The sequence below is a fragment of the Salmo salar genome, chromosome ssa29 (assembly GCF_905237065.1).
Source record: "Salmo salar chromosome ssa29, Ssal_v3.1, whole genome shotgun sequence".
Taxonomy (NCBI): domain Eukaryota; kingdom Metazoa; phylum Chordata; class Actinopteri; order Salmoniformes; family Salmonidae; genus Salmo; species Salmo salar.
Genome location: NC_059470.1, coordinates 34944706 through 34968820, shown reverse-complemented (window position 1 = coordinate 34968820; position 24115 = coordinate 34944706). Strand labels below are relative to the sequence as shown.

Below are 24115 nucleotides of genomic sequence, written 5' to 3'. Positions count from 1 at the left end.
CACACACACACACACACACACACACACACACACACACACACACACACACACACACACACACACACACATCACACAGGACATACACACACACATCACACAGGACACACACACATCACACACACACACCCACACATCACACAGGACACACACAGGACACACACACACATCCCACACACACACACACACACACACTCACAGGACACACACACATCACACAGGACACACACACACATCACAACACACAGGACACACACACATCACATCACACAGGACACACACACATCACACAGGACACACACACATAACACAGGACACACACACATAACACAGGACACACACATAACATAGGACCAACAGACACACAACACAGGACACACACATCTACAATAACACCTACTTCAAAATGTCAACCTTGTACATAAAAAAAACACTTGTCAATGTATTGGCAAATGAGTTCATTACCTGCAAAATGTATGTGCAATTACAAGTACAAGTGATGCATGGTGTTTAGCTGGATGATTCCATTTAAAGGTTTACTACAACACACTATGATTGGCAGCTTAATAGACTGGCTGGATTGTAACCTTCTGGGAGAAAGCAGGAGATAAATCAGACACAGTTTTTACCCTTTATATCTCTTCTAAGTACAGTTTGTTTAAGATGATGGATATGCAGACAGAGATAGAGAGAGAAAGAAATAAAAGAGACAGGGACAGAGAGACTGACAGAGAGAGAGACAGACAGAGAGAGAGACTGACAGAGAGCGAGAGAGAGAGAGAGAGAGAGAGAGAGAGAGAGAGAGAGAGAGAGAGAGAGAGAGAGAGAGAGAGAGACAGAGAGAGAGAGAGAGAGTGAGAGAGACAGACAGAGAGAGAGAGAGCGAGACAGAGAGAGAGACAAACAGAGAGAGCGAGAGACAGAGAGCGAGAGAGACAGAGAGCGAGACAGACAGACAGACAGAGAGAGAGCGAGACAGACAGACAGAGAGAGAGAGCGAGAGAGACAGTGAGAGAGAGAGAGACAGAGAGACAAACAGACAGAGAGAGAGACAAACAGACAGAGAGCGAGAGAGAGAGCGTGAGAGACAGAGACAGAGAGACAAACAGACAGAGCGAGACAGAGACAGACAGAGAGAGCGAGACAGACAGACAGACAGACAGACAGACAGACAGACAGACAGAGAGAGACAGAGAGAGACAGAGCAGGAGACAGAGAGAGACAGAGAGAGAGACAGAGAGAGAGAGACAGAGAGAGAGACAGACAGAGAGAGAGAGTAAAAGAGAGAGAGAGTAAAAGAGAGAGAGAGCGATGGGGGAGGGTACTAACCTTGTCACCGTCCTCTCCGGGTGGACCCTGAGGTCCGGCAGGGCCAGGCAGACCCACTGGGCCTTGGACTCCGTCACGACCAGATGGTCCCTGGGGACCTTTCTCACCAGGCCCTCCCTTCTCTCCAGCAGGCCCTGGCGGCCCCTGAGAGCCAGTTCTACCAGACAGACCGATTGGGCCAGCAGGTCCAGCACCACCTCTCTCACCAGGGGAGCCCTGCGATGGAGAGAAAGAGGAAGAGAGGGAGCGAGAGATGGAGAGAAAGGAGTCGAACACACTTTAAAGATAAAGATTGAGGGAAGATGCTCATTCAGAGTTCTGAGTTTATAATGTGGGGTGAAATATTATAATATAATATACCGGGGCGGCAGGTAGCCTAGTGGTTAGAACGTTGGACTAGTAACCGAAAGGTTGCAAGATTGAATCCCCGAGCTGACAAGGTAAAAATCTTTCGTTCTGCCCCTGAACAAGGCAGTTAACCCACTGTTCCTAGGCTGTCATTGTAAATAAGAACTGGTTCTTAACTGACTTGCCTAGTTAAATAAAGGTTAAAAATGTTTTATTATATCAGACCATCTACTTCATAAAGCAAGAATGACTATCAGAATCCAACATTAGAATGATTAAAACTCCACCGCTGATGGAAAAGATCAACCTTTTTCAGAAGCACTGTGTGATCCAGTCAGTATCAAATGTAGAAAACAGCAATATAGTACAGGTCATTTCAGAAGAGAGGGGGTCTCGCTTTTAGTCACTCATAGCTATTCTCCCTTTTCTTTAGAAGCATTATCATTGAGCTAGCCTCTCCTCTCTGAGCAGAACTGAGCAGCAGGTCTCAGACAGGGGACATTGTCAGAGAGATTGAGGGAGAGACGGAGGGGAGCATGCAGGCTGGCAGCTAGTCTTAATCTAGCCCTGAGGAGTGATCTGACTACTGAGTGTGGAACTGACTGACTGCTGAGATCTTCAGGGCTCTTCTCTTCACATGCTGCCTCTGCCTGGTGCACAGAAAGCGAATGTTCCGACAGGGAGGGATGCTGTCGGTGTCACCTGGAGCTCAGTTAGTGCTAGTGAATAGGGCTATGTCCCAACAACACTATGGACTCAGGGTGTGTCCCTATACCCTTATATAACTGGTCTTTCTCGTCTCCTTTCCTCAGGGAGAAGTATAGATAGTCTGTGTAAAATCAAATCACATTTTTATTGGTCACATACACATGGTTAGCAGATGTTAATGCGAGTATAGGGAAATGCTTGTGCTTCTAGTTCTGGTCTAATCCTTTCGACGCTTGTGACAGAACCACCGACCAAAAGAAGACCATGCAGCGTGGGAGGAGGTACGTGGAGTCATGGACCTGGGAGGAGATCCTAGATGGGGCAGGACCGTGGACAAGGCCGGGAGAGTATCGCCGCCCGCCGGAGGAGAGAGGCAGCGAAGGTAGAACGGCGATACTGGGAGGAACGGCTGGAACGGCAAGAGGAAGCTGAGAGGCAGCCCAACATTTCTTGGGGGGGGGCATACGGGTAGTTTGGCTAGGTCAGGGGGGAGCCCTGACCTAACTTCCCGGGCGTATAGGAGAGAGTTATTAGTTGTTGTACCTAACGGAACTGTTGGTCGTTTGTTATTTTGTAAAGTGTTTCTCATTAAAGATTCAAGAATGAGCACTATTCACGCTGCGCCTTGGGTCTAATCCTTTCGACGCTTGTGACAGAAAAAGTACATTTTGTATGCACTATGTCATCACACACTGCTTTTTATCTGCAGCAAGTCTGCTTGGTGGAAACACATCACTGGTGGAAAAAATCACATATTTTCTTTAATGCCGATTCTAGAATATTCACACGAAAATCTGTCGCCAAATGGATGGAAACCTATCGAGATTGTCGAGAGTAAACAAGCAAAATAAGCATTTCAATGTACTGTGTACCATGTGACTCCTGTGCATATGACAAATAAAGTGCACCAGACTTGGGAGTGTCTGGATGTTCAGACAGCGTGGTGAGTCAGTATGGACTGGACACATGCTCTCATTCACCTCACAGGCTGGGAGCAGAGCGCATCACAGATGGGCCGGTAGCAAACAATCCCAATCTCAATATCATCTCCTGCATGACCGCTTCACATTAGGTATTTCTAGCTTGTCTTGTGACCCCAAGACATCGCAATGTTAAAACAAAAACTCACTTCCCAGAAGCAGGCTATGCATTGGAATCATTGCTACTGTATATAGCAATATGTTACATTGAATTCATTTCATATCAGTATGACAATCATGTTTTCCTCACACAGTCTAATTCAGTCCACACTGAAACCTCACATCTCTGGCCTAATCTTTGAGCCATCTAAAGAGACATTACACTGGGACAATATGAATCTAGTGCTGTAAAGAGAGAAGAAAATCAGTTGAAAATCAGATTGTCGTGAAAGAAGCTTTGAAGACACTCCAACGTGAAAGCCAATCTGGACCTATGTTCAGACGTCATGAAAAGCAATTAGAAAACCCCAAAGTTATCACTGAAAATAGGTGGGATCCTGCCTGTCTATTCATCAAGGGATAAAACGGCCCTCTTGTGGTGGGAGTCATTATTACAGAATATTTTATATTTTAGTCATTTTATTTTTATTTATTTTTTATTTAACCTTTTTTTTAAACTAGGCAACACAGTAAAGACAAAAATTCTGATTTACAATGACGGCCTACCCCGGCCAAACCCTAACCCGGACGACGCTGGGCCAATTGTGCGCCGCCCTATGGGACTCCCAATCACAGCCGGTTGTGATACAGCCTGGAATCAAACCAGGGTCTGTAGTGACACCTCTAGCGCTGAGATGCAGTACTTTACACCGCTGCGCCACTCGGGAACTCCCATTTAGCAGACACTTCTATCCAGAAGGACTTACAGGAACTGAAACAGGTTAAGTGCCTTGCTCAAGGGCACATCGATAGATAGTTCACCTTGTCGCCCCTTCAAACCATTGACCTTTCAGTTACTGGCCCAACGCTCTTAACCGCTAGGCTACTAGGACAAGGATCTTCATTGCATCCTGCTGTGAGACAATATTGATCCTAGACTAATGGCTACCTCCAAAAAAGAATCAAAACAACACAGTAAGAACAGCTAGGTTGATGCACTGTGTTGGACTTCTGTCATTGGCAGTGGTGTGGAACTATCCCCCTCAATAACCCTGATATCTGAAGACCCTCTGAAACCTGACGAAACATCCCCTTCACATGAACAACAGACAGGTAGATACTTCACATAAACAACAGACAGGTAGGTAGGTGATGGTAGGTGAAAGGTAGATACTTCACATTAACAACAGACAGGTAGATACTTCACATAAACAACAGACAGGTAGGTAGGTGATGGTAGGTGAAAGGTAGATACTTCACATTAACAACAGACAGGTAGATACTTCACATTAACAACAGACAGGTAGGTAGGTGATGGTAGGTGAAAGGTAGATACTTCACATTAACAACAGACAGGTAGGTAGGTGATGGTAGGTGACAGGTAGGTACTTCACATTAACAAAAGACAGGTAGGTAGGTGTTGGTAGGTAAAAGGTAGATACTTCACATTAACAACAGACAGGTAGATACTTCACATTAACAACAGACAGGTTGGTAGGTGATGGTAGGTAAAAGGTAGATACTTCACATTAACAACAGACAGGTAGGTAGGTGATGGTAGGTGAAAGGTAGACACTTCACATGAACAACAGACAGGTAGGTAGGTGATGGTAGGTAAAAGGTAGATACTTCACATTAACAACAGACAGGTAGGTAGGTGATGGTAGGTAAAAGGTAGATCACATTAACAACAGACAGGTAGGTAGGTGATGGTAGGTGGAAAGGTAGATCACATGAACAACAGACAGGTAGATGAAAGGTAGATCACATTAACAACAGACAGGTAGGTAGGTGATGGTAGGTAAAAGGTAGATACTTCACATTAACAACAGACAGGTAGATACTTCACATTAACAACAGACAGGTAGGTAGATGATGGTAGGTGAAAGGTAGATACTTCACATTAACAACAGACAGGTAGATACTTCACATTAACAACAGACAGGTAGATACTTCACATTAACAACAGACAGGTAGGTAGGTGTTGGTAGGTGAAAGGTAGATACTTCACATTAACAACAGACAGGTAGGTAGATGATGGTAGGTGAAAGGTAGGTCGCATTAACCACAGACAGGTAGGTAGGTGATGGTAGGTGAAAGGTAGACACTTCACATGAACAACAGACAGGTAGGTAGGTGATGGTAGGTAAAAGGTAGATACTTCACATGAACAACAGACAGGTAGGTAGGTGATGGTAGGTAAAAGGTAGATACTTCACATTAACAACAGACAGGTAGATACTTCACATTAACAACAGACAGGTAGATCCTTCACATTAACAACAGACAGGTAGGTAGGTGATGGTAGGTAAAAGGTAGATACTTCACATTAACAACAGACAGGTAGGTAGGTGTTGGTAGGTAAAAGGTAGATACTTCACATTATCAACAGACAGGTAGATACTTCACATTAACAACAGACAGGTAGGTAGGTGATGGTAGGTGAAAGGTAGGTCACATTAACAACAGACAGGTAGGTAGGTGTTGGTAGGTAAAAGGTAGATCACATTAACAACAGACAGGTAGGTAGGTGTTGGTAGGTAAAAGGTAGATACTTCACATTAACAACAGACAGGTAGGTAGGTGATGTAGGTGACAGGTAGGTAATTCACATTAACAACAGACAGGTAGATACTTCACATTAACAACAGACAGGTAGATACTTCACATTAACAACAGACAGGTAGGTAGGTGATGGTAGGTGAAAGGTAGATACTTCACATTAACAACAGACAGGTAGGTAGGTGATGGTAGGTGAAAGGTAGGTCACATTAACAACAGACAGGTAGGTAGGTGTTGGTAGGTAAAAGGTAGATACTTCACATTAACAACAGACAGGTAGGTAGGTCATGGTAGGTGAAAGGTAGGTCATATTAACAACAGACAGGTAGGTGGGTGTTGGTAGGTAAAAGGTAGATACTTCACATTAACAACAGACAGGTAGGTAGGTGATGGTAGGTAAAAGGTAGGTCACATTAACAACAGACAGGTAGGTAGGTGATGGTAGGTGGAAAGGTAGATCACATGAACAACAGAATGGTAGGTAAAAGGTAGATACTTCACATTAACAACAGACAGGTAGGTAGGTGATGGTAGGTGAAAGGTAGGTCACATTAACAACAGACAGGTAGGTGGGTGATGGTAGGTAAAAGGTAGATACTTCACATTAACAACAGACAGGTAGGTAGGTGATGGAAGGTGACAGACAGGTGTGTACTTACCGTGGGACCAGATGGACCCTGAGGTCCTTCTCCTCCCTTCAAACCAGCTGGACCCTGGAAGGAGAAGAAGAGAGATGGATGATTAGAGTGATACAGTATGTCCAAAGAGACACACAACCTGACAGACAGTGATGTCCCTACAAGCCAGACAGTCAGTCAGTACTGAGTGGTATAACTCCTGTCCCAGTCAGCCAGTCAGTCAGTACTGAGTGGTATAACTCCTGTCCCAGTCAGACAGTACTGAGTGGTATAACTCCTGTCCCAGTCAGTCAGTACTGAGTTGTATAACTCCTGTCCCAGTCAGACACAGTCAGTACTGAGTGGTATAACTCCTGTCCCAGTCAGCAGTCAGCAGTACTGAGTGGTATAACTCCTCTCCCAGTCAGTCAGTACTGAGTGGTATAACTCCTGTCCCAGTCAGTCAGTATTGAGTGGTATAACTCCTGTCCCAGTCAGTCAGTACTGAGTTGTATAACTCCTGTCCCAGTCAGACAGTCAGTCAGTACTGAGTGGTATAACTCCTGTCCCAGTCAGTCAGTACAAAGTGGTATAAGTCCTGTCCCAGTCAGTCAGTACTGAGTGGTATAACTCCTGTCCCAGTCAGTCAGTATTGAGTGGTATAACTCCTGTCCCAGTCAGTCAGTACTGAGTTGTATAACTCCTGTCCCAGTCAGACAGTCAGTCAGTACTGAGTGGTATAACTCCTGTCCCAGTCAGTCAGTACTGAGTGGTATAACTCCTGTCCCAGTCAGTCAGTACTGAGTGGTATAACTCCTGTCCCAGTCAGTCAGTATTGAGTGGTATAACTCCTGTCCCAGTCAGTCAGTACTGAGTTGTATAACTCCTGTCCCAGTCAGTCAGTATTGAGTGGTATAACTCCTGTCCCAGTCAGTCAGTACTGAGTGGTATAACTCCTGTCCCAGTCAGTCAGTACTGAGTGGTATAACTCCTGTCCCAGTCAGTCAGTACTGAGTGGTATAACTCCTGTCCCAGTCAGACAGTCACACTGAGTGGTATAACTCCTGTCCCAGTCAGACAGTCAGTACTGAGTGGTATAACTCCTGTCCCAGTCAGACAGTAGACTGAGTGGTATAACTCCTGTCCCAGTCAGTCAGTAGTCAGTATTGAGTGGTATAACTCCTGTCCCAGTCAGACAGTCAGTACTGAGTGGTATAACTCCTGTCCCAGTCAGACAGTACTGAGTGGTATAACTCCTGTCCCAGTCAGACAGTCAGTATTGAGTGGTATAACTCCTGTCCCAGACAGACAGTCAGTACTGAGTGGTATAACTCCTGTCCCAGTCAGACAGTCAGTCAGTACTGAGTGGTATAACTCCTGTCCCAGTCAGTCAGTACTGAGTGGTATAACTCCTGTCCCAGTCAGATAGTCAGTATTGAGTGGTATAACTCCTGTCCCAGTCAGTCAGTACTGAGTGGTATAACTCCTGTCCCAGTCAGTCAGTACTGAGTGGTATAACTCCTGTCCCAGTCAGACAGTCAGTCAGTACTGAGTGGTATAACTCCTGTCCCAGACAGACAGTCAGTCAGTACTGAGTGGTATAACTCCTGTCCCAGTCAGTCAGTCAGTATTGAGTGGTATAACTCCTGTCACAGACAGTCAGTCAGTATTGAGTGGTATAACTCCTGTCCCAGTCAGACAGTACTGAGTGGTATAACTCCTGTCCCAGTCAGTCAGTACTGAGTGGTATAACTCCTGTCCCAGACAGTCAGTCAGTACTGAGTGGTATAACTCCTGTCCCAGTCAGTCAGTCAGTATTGAGTGGTATAACTCCAGTCCCAGACAGTCAGTCAGTATTGAGTGGTATAACTCCTGTCCCAGTCAGACAGTGCTGAGTGGTATAACTCATGTCCCAGTCAGTCAGTACTGAGTGGTATAACTCCTGTCCCAGTCAGACAGTCAGTCAGTATTGAGTGGTATAACTCCTGTCCCAGACAGTCAGTCAGTACTGAGTGGTATAACTCCTGTCCCAGACAGACAGTCAGTCAGTATTGAGTGGTATAACTCCTGTCCCAGACAGTCAGTCAGTATTGAGTGGTATAACTCCTGTCCCAGACAGTCAGTCAGTATTGAGTGGTATAACTCCTGTCCCAGTCAGTCAGTACTGAGTGGTATAACTCCTGTCCCAGTCAGACAGTCAGTCAGTATTGAGTGGTATAACTCCTGTCCCAGACAGTCAGTCAGTACTGAGTGGTATAACTCCTGTCCCAGACAGACAGTCAGTCAGTATTGAGTTGTATAACTCCTGTCCCAGTCAGTCAGTACTGAGTGGTATAACTCCTGTCCCAGTCAGTCAGTCAGTATTGAGTGGTATAACTCCTGTCCCAGACAGTCAGTCAGTATTGAGTTGTATAACTCCTGTCCCAGTCAGACAGTACTGAGTGGTATAACTCCTGTCCCAGTCAGTCAGTACTGAGTGGTATAACTCCTGTCCCAGACAGTCAGTCAGTATTGAGTGGTATAACTCCTGTCCCAGACAGTCAGTCAGTATTGAGTGGTATAACTCCTGTCCAAGTCAGTCAGTACTGAGTGGTATAACTCCTGTCCCAGTCAGACAGTCAGTCAGTACTGAGTGGTATAACTCCTGTCCCAGTCAGACAGTACTGAGTGGTATAACTCCTGTCCCAGTCAGTCAGTATTGAGTGGTATAACTCCTGTCCCAGTCAGTCAGTACTGAGTGGTATAACTCCTGTCCCAGTCAGTCAGTATTGAGTGGTATAACTCCTGTCCCCGACAGTCAGTATTGAGTGGTATAACTCCTGTCCCAGTCAGACAGTCAGTCAGTATTGAGTGGTATAACTCCTGTCCCAGACAGTCAGTCAGTACTGAGTGGTATAACTCCTGTCCCAGTCAGTCAGTACTGAGTGGTATAACTCCTGTCCCAGTCAGTCAGTATTGAGTGGTATAACTCCTGTCCCAGTCAGACAGTCAGTCAGTATTGAGTGGTATAACTCCTGTCCCAGACAGTCAGTCAGTATTGAGTGGTATAACTCCTGTCCCAGACAGTCAGTCAGTACTGAGTGGTATAACTCCTGTCCCAGACAGACAGTCAGTCAGTATTGAGTTGTATAACTCCTGTCCCAGTCAGTCAGTACTGAGTGGTATAACTCCTGTCCCAGTCAGTCAGTCAGTATTGAGTGGTATAACTCCTGTCCCAGACAGTCAGTCAGTATTGAGTTGTATAACTCCTGTCCCAGTCAGACAGTACTGAGTGGTATAACTCCTGTCCCAGTCAGTCAGTACTGAGTGGTATAACTCCTGTCCCAGTCAGTCAGTCAGTATTGAGTGGTATAACTCCTGTCCCAGACAGTCAGTCAGTATTGAGTGGTATAACTCCTGTCCCAGACAGACAGTCAGTCAGTACTGAGTGGTATAACTCCTGTCCCAGTCAGTCAGTCGTATTGAGTGGTATAACTCCTGTCCCAGTCAGTCAGTCATATTGAGTGGTATAACTCCTGTCCCAGTCAGTCAGTCTATTGAGTGGTATAACTCCTGTCCCAGCTCAGTCAGTACTGAGTGGTATAACTCCTGTCCCAGACAGACAGTCAGTCAGTATTGAGTTGTATAACTCCTGTCCCAGTCAGTCAGTACTGAGTTGTATAACTCCTGTCCCAGTCAGACAGTCAGTCAGTACTGAGTGGTATAACTCCTGTCCCAGTCAGACAGTACTGAGTGGTATAACTCCTGTCCCAGTCAGTCAATATTGAGTGGTATAACTCCTGTCCCAGTCAGTCAGTACTGAGTGGTATAACTCCTGTCCCAGTCAGTCAGTATTGAGTGGTATAACTCCTGTCCCCTACAGTCAGTATTGAGTGGTATAACTCCTGTCCCAGTCAGACAGTCAGTCAGTATTGAGTGGTATAACTCCTGTCCCAGACAGTCAGTCAGTACTGAGTGGTATAACTCCTGTCCCAGTCAGTCAGTACTGAGTGGTATAACTCCTGTCCCAGTCAGTCAGTATTGAGTGGTATAACTCCTGTCCCAGACAGTCAGTACTGAGTGGTATAACTCCTGTCCCAGTCAAACAGTCAGTCAGTACTGAGTGGTATAACTCCTGTCCCAGTCAGATTCAGTACTGAGTGGTATAACTCCTGTCCCAGTCAGTCAGTACTGAGTGGTATAACTCCTGTCCCAGTCAGTCAGTATTGAGTGGTATAACTCCTGTCCCAGTCAGTCAGTATTGAGTGGTATAACTCCTGTCCCAGTCAGTCAGTATTGATTGGTATAACTCCTGTCCCAGTCAGTCAGTACTGAGTGGTATAACTCCTGTCCCAGTCAGTCAGTACTGAGTGGTATAACTCCTGTCCCAGTCAGTCAGTATTGAGTGGTATAACTCCTGTCCCAGTCAGTCAGTACTGAGTGGTATAACTCCTGTCCCAGTCAGTCAGTACTGAGTGGTATAACTCCTGTCCCAGTCAGTCAGTACTGAGTGGTATAACTCCTGTCCCAGTCAGTCAGTATTGAGTGGTATAACTCCTGTCCCAGTCAGTCAGTACTGAGTTGTATAACTCCTGTCCCAGTCAGACAGTACTGAGTGGTATAACTCCTGTCCCAGTCAGTCAGTATTGAGTGGTATAACTCCTGTCCCAGTCAGTCAGTACTGAGTGGTATAACTCCTGTCCCAGTCAGACAGTCAGTCAGTAATGAGTTGTATAACTCCTGTCCCAGTCAGACAGTACTGAGTGGTATAACTCCTGTCCCAGTCAGACAGTCAGTCAGTACTGAGTGGTATAACTCCTGTCCCAGTCAGTCAGTACTGAGTGGTATAACTCCTGTCCCAGTCAGTCAGTACTGAGTGGTATAACTCCTGTCCCAGTCAGTCAGTACTGAGTGGTATAACTCCTGTCCCAGTCAGTCAGTACTGAGTGGTATAACTTCTGTCCCAGTCAGTCAGTACTGAGTGGTATAACTCCTGTCCCAGTCAGACAGTACTGAGTGGTATAACTCCTGTCCCAGTCAGTCAGTACTGAGTGGTATAACTCCTGTCCCAGTCAGTCAGTACTGAGTGGTATAACTCCTGTCCCAGTCAGTCAGTATTGAGTTGTATAACTCCTGTCCCAGTCAGTCAGTACTGAGTGGTATAACTCCTGTCCCAGTCAGACAGTCAGTCAGTACTGAGTGGTATAACTCCTGTCCCAGTCAGTCAGTATTGAGTGGTATAACTCCTGTCCCAGTCAGTCAGTATTGAGTGGTATAACTCCTGTCCCAGTCAGTCAGTATTGATTGGTATAACTCCTGTCCCAGTCAGTCAGTACTGAGTGGTATAACTCCTGTCCCAGTCAGTCAGTACTGAGTGGTATAACTCCTGTCCCAGTCAGTCAGTACTGAGTGGTATAACTCCTGTCCCAGTCAGTCAGTACTGAGTGGTATAACTCCTGTCCCAGTCAGACAGTACTGAGTGGTATAACTCCTGTCCCAGTCAGTCAGTATTGAGTGGTATAACTCCTGTCCCAGTCAGACAGTCAGACAGTACTGAGTGGTATAACTCCTGTCCCAGTCAGTCAGTACTGAGTGGTATAACTCCTGTCCCAGTCAGACAGTCAGTCAGTACTGAGTGGTATAACTCCTGTCCCAGTCAGACAGTACTGAGTGGTATAACTCCTGTCCCAGTCAGACAGTACTGAGTGGTATAACTCCTGTCCCAGTCAGTCAGTACTGAGTGGTATAACTCCTGTCCCAGTCAGTCAGTATTGAGTGGTATAACTCCTGTCCCAGTCAGACAGTCAGTCAGTACTGAGTGGTATAACTCCTGTCCCAGTCAGTCAGTATTGAGTGGTATAACTCCTGTCCCAGTCAATCAGTATTGAGTGGTATAACTCCTGTCCCAGTCAGTCAGTACTGAGTGGTATAACTCCTGTCCCACTCAGTCAGTACTGAGTGGTATAACTCCTGTCCCAGTCAGTCAGTATTGAGTGGTATAACTCCTGTCCCAGTCAGTCAGTATTGAGTTGTATAACTCCTGTCCCAGTCAGTCAGTACTGAGTGGTATAACTCCTGTCCCAGTCAGACAGTCAGTCAGTACTGAGTGGTATAACTCCTGTCCCAGTCAGTCAGTATTGAGTGGTATAACTCCTGTCCCAGTCAGTCAGTATTGAGTGGTATAACTCCTGTCCCAGTCAGTCAGTATTGAGTGGTATAACTCCTGTCCCAGTCAGTCAGTATTGATTGGTATAACTCCTGTCCCAGTCAGTCAGTACTGAGTGGTATAACTCCTGTCCCAGTCAGTCAGTACTGAGTGGTATAACTCCTGTCCCAGTCAGTCAGTATTGAGTGGTATAACTCCTGTCCCAGTCAGTCAGTACTGAGTTGTATAACTCCTGTCCCAGTCAGACAGTACTGAGTGGTATAACTCCTGTCCCAGTCAGTCAGTATTGAGTGGTATAACTCCTGTCCCAGTCAGTCAGTACTGAGTGGTATAACTCCTGTCCCAGTCAGACAGTCAGTCAGTAATGAGTTGTATAACTCCTGTCCCAGTCAGACAGTCAGTCAGTACTGAGTGGTATAACTCCTGTCCCAGTCAGTCAGTACTGAGTGGTATAACTCCTGTCCCAGTCAGTCAGTATTGAGTGGTATAACTCCTGTCCCAGTCAGTCAGTACTGAGTGGTATAACTCCTGTCCCAGTCAGTCAGTACTGAGTGGTATAACTCCTGTCCCAGTCAGTCAGTATTGAGTGGTATAACTCCTGTCCCAGTCAGACAGTCAGACAGTACTGTGTGGTATAACTCCTGTCCCAGTCAGTCAGTACTGAGTGGTATAACTCCTGTCCCAGTCAGACAGTCAGTCAGTACTGAGTGGTATAACTCCTGTCCCAGTCAGACAGTACTGAGTGGTATAACTCCTGTCCCAGTCAGACAGTACTGAGTGGTATAACTCCTGTCCCAGTCAGTCAGTACTGAGTGGTATAACTCCTGTCCCAGTCAGACAGTGCTGAGTGGTATAACTCCTGTCCCAGTCAGTCAGTACTGAGTGGTATAACTCCTGTCCCAGTCAGACACTGTAAAGTGTCACCATGGAGAGTCAGTCACATACGTTTCTGAGCGTCATTGATCTGAATGGGAGAAAATTTGTGTGTAGTTGATATGCGTAGATTTTTACATTCTAGTCATTTAGCAGACGCTCTTATCCAGAGCGACTTACAGTAGTGAATGCATACATTCCATACATTTTATTTATTTATTTTTCTCCCATGGGAATCAAACCCACAACTCTGGCGTTGCAAACACCATGCTCTACCAACTGAGCCACACGGGACCACAGTGTAGGTGTGAGTAGATGTGTGTAGGTGTGAGTAGGTGTGTGTAGGTGGGTATAGATGTGTGTGTAGATGTGTGTAGGTGTGAGTAGGTGTGTGTAGGTGGGTGTAGGTGGGTATAGATGTGTGTGTAGATGTGTGTAGGTGGGTATAGATGTGTGTGTAGATGTGTGTAGGTGTGTGTAGATGTGTGTGTAGGTGTGTGCAGGTGGGTATAGATGTGTGTAGGTGTGTGTAGATGTGTGTAGGTGGGTATAGATGTGTGTAGGTGTGTGTAGATGTGTGTAGGTGGGTATAGATGTGTGTAGGTGTGTGTAGGTGGGTATAGATGTGTGTGTAGATGTGTGTAGGTGTGTGTAGATGTGTGTAGGTGTGAGTAGGTGTGAGTAGGTACGTGTAAGTGTGTGTAGATGTGTGTAGGTGTGTGAAGGTGTGTGTAAATGTGTAGGTGTGTGTAAGTGTGTGTAGGTATATGTAGGTGTGTGTAAGTGTGTGTGTAGATGTGTGTATGTGTGTGAAGGTGTGTGTAAATGTGTAGGTGTGTGAAGGTGTGTGTAAATGTGTAGATGTGTGTAGGTGTGTGTAGGTGTGTAGGTGTGTGTAGGTGTGTGTAGATGTGTGTAGGTGTGTGTAGGTGTGTGTAGATGTGTGTAGGTGTGTGTGTAGGTGTGTGTAGATGTGTGTCTGAAGGTGTGTGTAAATGTGTAGGTGTGTGAAGGTGTGTGTAAATGTGTAGATGTGTGTAGATGTGTGAAGTGTGTGTAAATGTGTCGGTGTGTGTAGGTGTGTGTAGGTATGTGTAGGTGTGTGTAGGTGTGTGTAGATGTGTGTGTAGGTGTGTGTGTAGATGTGTGTAGGTGTGTGTAGATGTGTGTAGGTGTGTGTAGGTGTGTGTAGGTGGGTATAGATGTGTGTGTAGGGTTGTGTAGGGGTGTGTAGGTGTGTGTAGGTGGGTATAGATGTGTGTGTAGGGGTGTGTAGGTGTGTGTAGGTGTGTGTCGAGAGCAAGGTTGTGTTTTTTTCCTATTCTACCAGGACAAGTAAACATTTTCCCCCTCGGGCACTTTCTCATCAAAAGCACAATAAAACATAAGTTCTGAAATAAACGTGTGTGTGTGTGTGTGTGTGTGTGTGTGTGTGTGTGTGTGTGTGTAACCTCCAGTGTGTTTGTGTGATTGCTGATTGGCTCCCTAAGGCTCAGCAACACACATGGCAGTATTCAGTAATTAGTCTTGGGGCGTTGCAGTGAGAGACTAAATGCCAACCATGGGAAGCCTATCGCCTGCTGAGATTGACCTTGGCTTCGTGTGGAACAGTGGCTCGATAATATAGTAAATAATGCATACAACAAAACAAAGAACATTTCCCCCAAATGTGCTTGTGGGAAAAAAAATGGTCCCAGAGGTTGGCTTTCTCCCAAATCGCACCCTATTCCCAATCTAGGGCACTTCTTTTGACCACGGCTTACAGGGAATAGGCTGCCATTTGGGACACAAAACAAAGTCTTTGGGTTGAATCAGGAGTTTGATCCAGAGCTATAGTACACAATTATTCTCTTTCTCTTCAACACCAGACCCACCTGGCCTTTCAGCCTATCAGTACCTGCTAGAGAACGTTACCGGGCGTCTCCTTCAGCCTATCAGTACCTGTTAGAGAACGTTACCGGGCGTCTCCTTCAGCCTATCAGTACCTGTTAGAGAACGTTACCGGGCGTCTCCTTCAGCCTATCAGTACCTGTTAGAGAACGTTACCGGGCGTCTCCTTCAGCCTATCAGTACCTGTTAGAGAACGTTACCGGGCGTCTCCTTCAGCCTATCAGTACCTGCTAGAGAACGTTACCGGGCGTCTCCTTCAGCCTATCAGTACCTGTTAGAGAACGTTACTGGGCGTCTCCTTCAGCCTATCAGTACCTGCTAGAGAACGTTACCGGGCGTCTCCTTCAGCCTATCAGTACCTGTTAGAGAACGTTACCGGGCGTCTCCTTCAGCCTATCAGTACCTGTTAGAGAACGTTACCGGGCGTCTCCTTCAGCCTATCAGTACCTGTTAGAGAACGTTACTGGGCGTCTCCTTCAGCCTATCAGTACCTGTTAGAGAACGTTACCGGGCGTCTCCTTCAGCCTATCAGTACCTGTTAGAGAACGTTACCGGGCGTCTCCTTCAGCCTATCAGTACCTGTTAGAGAACGTTACCGGGCGTCTCCTTCAGCCTATCAGTACCTGCTAGAGAACGTTACTGGGCGTCTCCTTCAGCCTATCAGTACCTGCTAGACAACGTTACCGGGCGTCTCCTTCAGCCTATCAGTACCTGTTAGAGAACGTTACTGAATGCACGGACAGTGGAGTGGCCATGTAATGAATGCAGGGACAGTGGGTCATGTGCTGAATGCAGGGACAGTGGGTCATGTGCTGAATGCAGGGACAGTGGGTCATGTGCTGAATGCAGGGACAGTGGGTCATGTGCTGAATGCAGGGACAGTGGGTCATGTGCTGAATGCAGGGACAGTGGGTCATGTGCTGAATGCAGGGACAGTGGGTCATGTGCTGAATGCAGGGACAGTGTGAGTGGCCATGTGCTGAATGCAGGGACAGTGGGTCATGTGCTGAATGCAGGAACAGTGGGTCATGTGCTGAATGCAGGGACAGTGGGTCATGAGCTGAATGCAGGAACAGTGGAACGGTCATGTGCTGAATGCAGGAACAGTGGGTCATGTGCTGAATGCAGGGACAGTGGAACGGTCATGTGCTGAATGCAGGGACAGTGGGTCATGTGCTGAATGCAGGGACAGTGGAGTGGCCATGTGCTGAATGCAGGGACAGTGGAGTGGCCATGTGCTGAATGCAGGGACAGTGGATCATGTGCTGAATGCAGGGACAGTGGAGTGGCCATGTGCTGAATGCAGGGACAGCTCTGATATTCTTGGAAAAAGTGAAATTTGGAAATAGAGCTACACCTCTTGAATTTTGAGAGTTATTTGACAAAGGTAAGTATAATATGTAGAAACTGCACAATATTCTCTTTCTGGCACTATATATGAAATCACAATGTTTTACCTGCATGTGCCTCTGAAGGAGGATTTGATAAAGTGATGATCCTTTTCTTGCATCTGTCAATTACATCTCTTCATGTACAATTTGACAACTGTTAGGCCTAATATCGTCACTCATCAGATTATTGTTAATTTAATATTGTCTATAGGCTAACTATTGTTATGTGTGAAATTCGTTTTGGGTTTAGTTGTAGTTTTGATGGGACGGCTGTGAAGGCTGACTGGCATCGTTTGTTCCCCGCTCATCAAGTTGGATAGAGTCAAGGATATGTTTAGCATTATTCTAAAGGCCTACTGCAACACATGGCATGTTTTCATTTCCCTTACAATACATCTTATTAGTAATAGTGTTATAGTAAATAAAACAGTCCCATAACAGCTTCTTTTTACAAAGTTAAACATAAAAGAGAACGGTATCAACCCCCAAGGCGCACAGTTAAATTATTTGCTGTTGATAAATAGTCTTAACACAAACTCATTACTACACTTTTTTCTTTGTTAATTAAATCAACCTTTTCACCCTCCTTATCATTCAGTTAGGCCTAATTTAAATTACATTGTGAAGTAAGGTGCACAATGTTCGCCCATCCATCCATTTGTCATTCATTCAGTGAGGAGAGAGAGACTCATTAGCGCCTGGCTGGGTACCAACGTCCTACAGCACATTGTCTTAGAGCCTGGCTGGGTACCAACGTCCCACAGCACATTGTCTTGTAGCCTGGCTGGGTACCAACGTCCTACAGCACATTGTCTTGGAGCCTGGCAGGGTACCAACGTCCTACAGCACATTGTCTTAGAGCCTGGCTGGGTACCAATGTCCTACAGCACATTGTCTTAGCGCCTGGCTGGGTACCAACGTCCTACAGCACATTGTCTTAGAGCCTGGCTGGGTACCAACGTCCTACAGCACATTGTCTTAGAGCCTGGCTGGGTACCAACGTCCTACAGCACATTGTCTTAGCGCCTGGCTGGGTACCAACGTCCTACAGCACATTGTCTTAGAGCCTGGCTGGGTACCAACGTCCTACAGCACATTGTCTTAGAGCCTGGCTGGGTACCAACGTCCTACAGCACATTGTCTTAGAGCCTGGCTGGGTAGCAACGTCCTACAGCACATTGTCTTAGAGCCTGGCTGGGTACCAACGTCCTACAGCACATTGTCTTAGAGCCTAGCTGGGTACCAACGTCCTACAGCATATTGTCTTAAGAGCCTGGCTGGGTACCAACATCCTACAGCACATTGTCTTGTAGCCTGGCTGGGTACCAACGTCCTACAGCACATTGTCTTGGAGCCTGGCAGGGTACCAACGTCCTACAGCACATTGTCTTAGAGCCTGGCTGGGTACCAACGTCCTACAGCACATTGTCTTGGAGCCTGGCAGGGTACCAACGTCCTACAGCACATTGTCTTAGCGCCTGGCTGGGTACCAACATCCTACAGCACATTGTCTTAGAGCCTGGCTGGGTACCAACATCCTACAGCACATTGTCTTGGAGCCTGGCTGGGTACCAACATCCTACAGCACATTGTCTTAGCGCCTGGCTGGGTACCAACATCCTACAGCACATTGTCTTGGAGCCTGGCTGGGTACCAACATCCTACAGCACATTGTCTTAGAGCCTGGCTGGGTACCAACATCCTACAGCACATTGTCTTGGAGCCTGGCTGGGTACCAACGTCCTACAGCACATTGTCTTAGAGCCTGGCTGGGTACCAACGTCCTACAGCACATTGTCTTAGAGCCTGGCTGGGTACCAACGTCCTACAGCACATTGTCTTAGAGCCTGGCAGGGTACCAACGTCCTACAGCACATTGTCTTAGAGCCTGGCTGGGTACCAACGTCCTACAGCACATTGTCTTAGAGCCTGGCTGGGTACCAACGTCCTACAGCACATTGTCTTGGAGGGTTAAGTTAGGAATAGGAGTGAAAGAAACATGTAAAAAAAGCCTCTAAATACTTTTCTGTTTATGATTTCAAAATTCGGACAAATGAGCAGTGTAAAATACAAACATTTAGGAAGAGTCAGGGAAGGAGCAGGACAAAGCTTTTTTTGGGGGGGGGGCAGATGTTTTCATTTACAAAACCAAACGTCAGCGGCTGTTGTTTAAAACAGTGGTGTCGGCCTGTCGGTGGGAAGCCTATTCAGGGGGGATGTACATCTGTTCATCTGTAACACGTCTCTCTGAGTTTCCCTGCGGTAGATTGATGGTTGGGTGACGTCCCCCCTCTATGGGTCTAATGAGATGAATTCCTCTACATTGGTACTGGTTCATTTGTCACGGGTGGTGGTCTGTCAGTCTTTTGTCAGTGAATATAGGAGGAATACCTAATGGAAGGGAACGTGTTGCAGGTGGGGTGTTTCTTACCGACGCGCCGGGCAGTCCTCTCTCTCCTGGGAATCCTCGTAGACCAGCGGGACCGTCTTTACCTGAGGCTCCCTGGGGACCGGGGTCTCCCTACAGACACCAACATACAGCAGAGGACAGGGTGAGAGGTGGCCAGCTGCACCATGCTAATATCTTTGATATCCTTTCTACTGCGTTCATTTCACTACCATTCTACAGCCTTCTTGATGTTATCTGGTGAACGAAGAGAAAAACTAAAACAAAATGCTTTATTCTCATGTTTCCCCTTTGACATCATGACAGAACATGCACATTTTGGACTTTGAGGAGATGCTTTAGTTCTGACAGCATCAATGTCAAAGACCTGAGCTAATCAATGTCATGGAACGTTTCTTTATTCTGATAAGGAAACAACGCTACAAAATTCATAAAATTCAGATCAAGCAGTACTTTAATACAGTCCTAGAGGACAACTGGCTGAGAGACTATTATAATACAGTCCTAGAGGACAACTGGCTGAGAGACTATTATAATACAGTCCTAGAGGACAACTGGCTGAGAGACTATTATAATACAGTCCTAGAGGACAACTGGCTGAGAGACTATTATAATACAGTCCTAGAGGACAACTGGCTGAGAGACTATTATAATACAGTCCTAGAGGACAACTGGCTGAGAGACTATTATAATACAGTCCTAGAGGACAACTAGCTGAGAGACTATTATAATACAGTCCTAGAGGACAACTGGCTGAGAGACTATTATAATACAGTCCTAGAGGACAACTGGCTGAGAGACTATTTGTCACGTCCTGACCAGTAGAGGGTGTAGTTGGGTCAGGACGTGGCAGAAGGGAGTAAGTGTTTTATTGTTTCATTTAATTTTGGCCGTGTGACTTCCAATCAAGCACAGCTGTAGAGGGTTGTGGTTGATTGGGAGTCACACATAAGTTGCCTACGTTTCCGTTGTGGGGTGTGGGTAATTGTGCTTGTCACTGTTGTTGCACCTGACAGGACTGTGTTGGCTGTCAGTTTTGTTGTTTTGTTAATTGCATAGTGTTCGTAACATTAAAAATGACGAACCCTAACTCCGCCGCATTTTGGTCCACTTCTTCCGTAGACAGCCGTTACAGAATTACCCACCAAACCAGGACCAAGCGGCGGAAGAGGAAGGAGCAGCAGGACTACTGCGTTATGGACAAATGGACATGGGAACAGATCCTGGACGGAGAGGGACCATGGACTCAGGTTGGGGATTATCGCCTCCCGCAGTGGGAGATTGAAGCGGCGAGAGCGGAGAGGCGATACTACGAGGAGAGAGAGCGCAACGAGCGCGAGAGGCAGCCCCAATATTTTTTTGGGGGGGCACACGGGACAGTCGGTGGAGCTGAGGTCGGAACCAGAGCCAGTCGGGATGACATTGGAGGTGAGCGAGGGCTATGAGACAGAGACTGTGACGGGGTTAATGGGAAAATTAGGAGAGAGAGAGATGAGAGAGCTGCTAGTGTGGTGCATAAAGTACGGCATTCGCCCTAATGAGCGTGTCGTGGGTATGATGTCACCTGAGGCAGCTCTCCATACTCGTCCTGAGGTGCGTGCTGGTTGTCTGGTAAAGACTGTGCCTGCGCCCAGAAACAGGCCTCCTCCATGTCTTCCCAGCCCTGCACATCCTGTACCTATGCCCAGAACCAAGCCTCCTGCATGTCTTCCTATCCTGGTCAAGCCCGTGCCTCCTCCACGGACCAGTACTCCAGTGGGTCTCTCTATCCTGGTCAAGCCCGTGTCTCCTCCACAGACCAGTCCTCCAGTGGGTCTCCCTATCCTGGTCAAGCCCGTGCCTCCTCCACGGACCAGTACTCCAGTGGGTCTCTCTATCCTGGTCAAGCCCGTGTCTCCTCCACGGACCAGTCCTCCAGTGGATCTCCCTATCCTGGTCAAGCCCGTGTCTCCTCCACGGACCGGTCCTCCAGTGGGTCTCTCCACCCTGGTCTCTCCTGTGCCACCTCCTCAAGCCAGGCCTCCGTTATGTCTCCCCAGCCTGGTGAATCCTGAGTCGGAGCTGCCCGCCAGTCAACAGTCGTCAGAGCTGCCCGCCAGTCAACAGTCGCCAGAGAGGTCAGACTGCCCTGAACTGCCGGAGTGGCCAGACTGCCCTGAACTGCCGGAGTGGCCAGACTGCCCTGAACTGCCGGAGTGGCCGGACTGCCCTGAACTGCCGGAGTGGCCGGACTGCCCTGAACTGCCAGAGTGGCCGGACTGCCCTGAACTGCCAGAGTGGCCGGACTGCCCTGAACTGCCAGAGTGGCCGGACTGCCCTGTTCTGCCAGAGTGTCCGGACTGCCCTGTTCTGCCAGAGTGGCCGGACTGCCCTGTTCTGCCGGAGTGGCCGGACTGCCCTGTTCTGCCGGAGTGGCCGGACTGCCCTGTTCTGCCGGAGTGGCCGGACTGCCCTGTTCTGCCGGAGTGGCCGGACTGCCCTGTTCTGCCGGAGTGGCCGGACTGCCCTGTTCTGCCGGAGTGGCCGGACTGCCCTGTTCTGCCGGAGTGGCCGGACTGCCCTGTTCTGCCGGAGTGGCCGGACTGCCCTGTTCTGCCGGAGTGGCCGGACTGCCCTGTTCTGCCAGAGTGGCCAGACTGCCCGGTTCTGCCAGAGGTGCCCGCCTGCCCTGATCTGCCCGAGTGGTCCTCCTGCCCTCCGGTCCAGCCCGACTGGTCCTGCCCTCCGGTCCAGCCCGAGTGGTCCTCCTGCCCTCCGGTCCAGCCCGAGTGGTCCTCCTGCCCTCCGGTCCAGCCCGAGTGGTCCTCCTGCCCTCCGGTCCAGCCCGAGTGGCCCGCATGCCCTCCGGCCCAGCCCGAGTGGCCCGCATGCCTTCCGGCCCAGCCCGAGTGGCCCGCATGCCTTCCGGCCCAGCCCGAGTGGCCCGCATGCCTTCCGGCCCAGCCCGAGTGGCCCGCATGCCTTCCGGCCCAGCCCGAGTGGCCCGCATGCCTTCCGGCCCAGCCCGAGTGGCCCGCATGCCTTCCGGCCCAGCCCGAGTGGCCCGCATGCCTTCCGGCCCAGCCCGAGTGGCCCGCATGCCTTCCGACCCAGCCCGAGTGGTCCGTCTGCCAGGGTCAGCCCGAGTGGCCCGTCTGCCCGGCGCAGCGATCGGCGCCAACAGAGTGGGCGACGCCGAAGGTGGAGCGAGGTCCACGTCCTGCACCTGAGCCACCTCCAGGATAGGTGGGTTGGGGAGGGAGGGTGTAGCACAGTGCCGTCGGTGACGGCAGCCACCCTCCCTTCCCTCCCTTATTGTTTAGGTGTTCCTTTTGTTGGGGATTTTTTTGTGTTTTCCTTTTTGTAGGTGCATCCCGGGGTCTGCACCTTGAGGGGGTACTGTCACGTCCTGACCAGTAGAGGGTGTAGTTGGGTCAGGACGTGGCAGAAGGGAGTAAGTGTTTTATTGTTTCATTTAATTTTGGCCGTGTGACTTCCAATCAAGCACAGCTGTAGAGGGTTGTGGTTGATTGGGAGTCACACATAAGTTGCCTACGTTTCCGTTGTGGGGTGTGGGTAATTGTGCTTGTCACTGTTGTTGCACCTGACAGGACTGTGTTGGCTGTCAGTTTTGTTGTTTTGTTAATTGCATAGTGTTCGTAACATTAAAAATGACGAACCCTAACTCCGCCGCATTTTGGTCCACTTCTTCCGTAGACAGCCGTTACACTATTATAATACAGTCCTAGAGGACAACTAGCTGAGAGACTATTATAATACAGTCCTAGAGGACAACTGGCTGAGAGACTATTATAATACAGTCCTAGAGGACAACTGGCTGAGAGACTATTATAATACAGTCCTAGAGGACAACTGGCTGAGAGACTATTATAATACAGTCCTAGAGGACAACTGGCTGAGAGACTATTATAATACAGTCCTAGAGGACAACTGGCTGAGAGACTATTATAATACAGTCCTAGAGGACAACTGGCTGAGAGACTATTATAATACAGTCCTAGAGGACAACTGGCTGAGAGACTATTATAATACAGTCCTAGAGGACAACTGGCTGAGAGACTATTATAATACAGTCCTAGAGGACAACTGGCTGAGAGACTATTATAATACAGTCCTAGAGGACAACTGGCTGAGAGACTATTATAATACAGTCCTAGAGGACAACTAGCTGAGAGACTATTATAATACAGTCCTAGAGGACAACTGGCTGAGAGACTATTATAATACAGTCCTAGAGGAAAACTGTCTGAGAGACTATTATAATACAGTCCTAGAGGACAACTAGCTGAGAGACTATTATAATACAGTCCTAGAGGACAACTGGCTGAGAGACTATTATAATACAGTCCTAGAGGACAACTGGCTGAGAGACTATTATAATACAGTCCTAGAGGACAACTGGCTGAGAGACTATTATAATACAGTCCTAGAGGACAACTGGCTGAGAGACTATTATAATACAGTCCTAGAGGACAACTAGCTGAGAGACTATTATAATACAGTCCTTTAAGGACAACTGGCTGAGAGACTATTATAATACAGTCCTAGAGGACAACTGGCTGAGAGACTATTATAATACAGTCCTAGAGGACAACTGGCTGAGAGACTATTATAATACAGTCCTAGAGGACAACTGGCTGAGAGACTATTATAATACAGTCCTAGAGGACAACTGGCTGAGAGACTATTATAATACAGTCCTAGAGGACAACTGGCTGAGAGACTATTATAATACAGTCCTAGAGGACAACTGGCTGAGAGACTATTAT

The 24115-nt window shown here is 47.7% G+C and overlaps 1 protein-coding gene across 5 annotated transcripts in view; it reads right to left on the bottom strand.

The window, feature by feature from the left end:
* Window positions 1–24115, bottom strand: part of LOC106590653 (collagen alpha-1(XI) chain) — a 209906-nt gene that overhangs the window by 48137 nt on the left and 137654 nt on the right. For all 5 annotated transcript variants that reach the window (XM_045710693.1, XM_045710695.1, XM_045710694.1 and 2 more), the window contains 3 exons: window positions 19371–19460; window positions 6683–6736; window positions 1327–1542 (listed from right to left, as the gene is read on the bottom strand). In XM_045710693.1, coding sequence (XP_045566649.1) covers window positions 1327–1542; window positions 6683–6736; window positions 19371–19460 — 360 coding nt within the window. The remainder of the gene's footprint in view (window positions 1–1326; window positions 1543–6682; window positions 6737–19370; window positions 19461–24115) is intronic.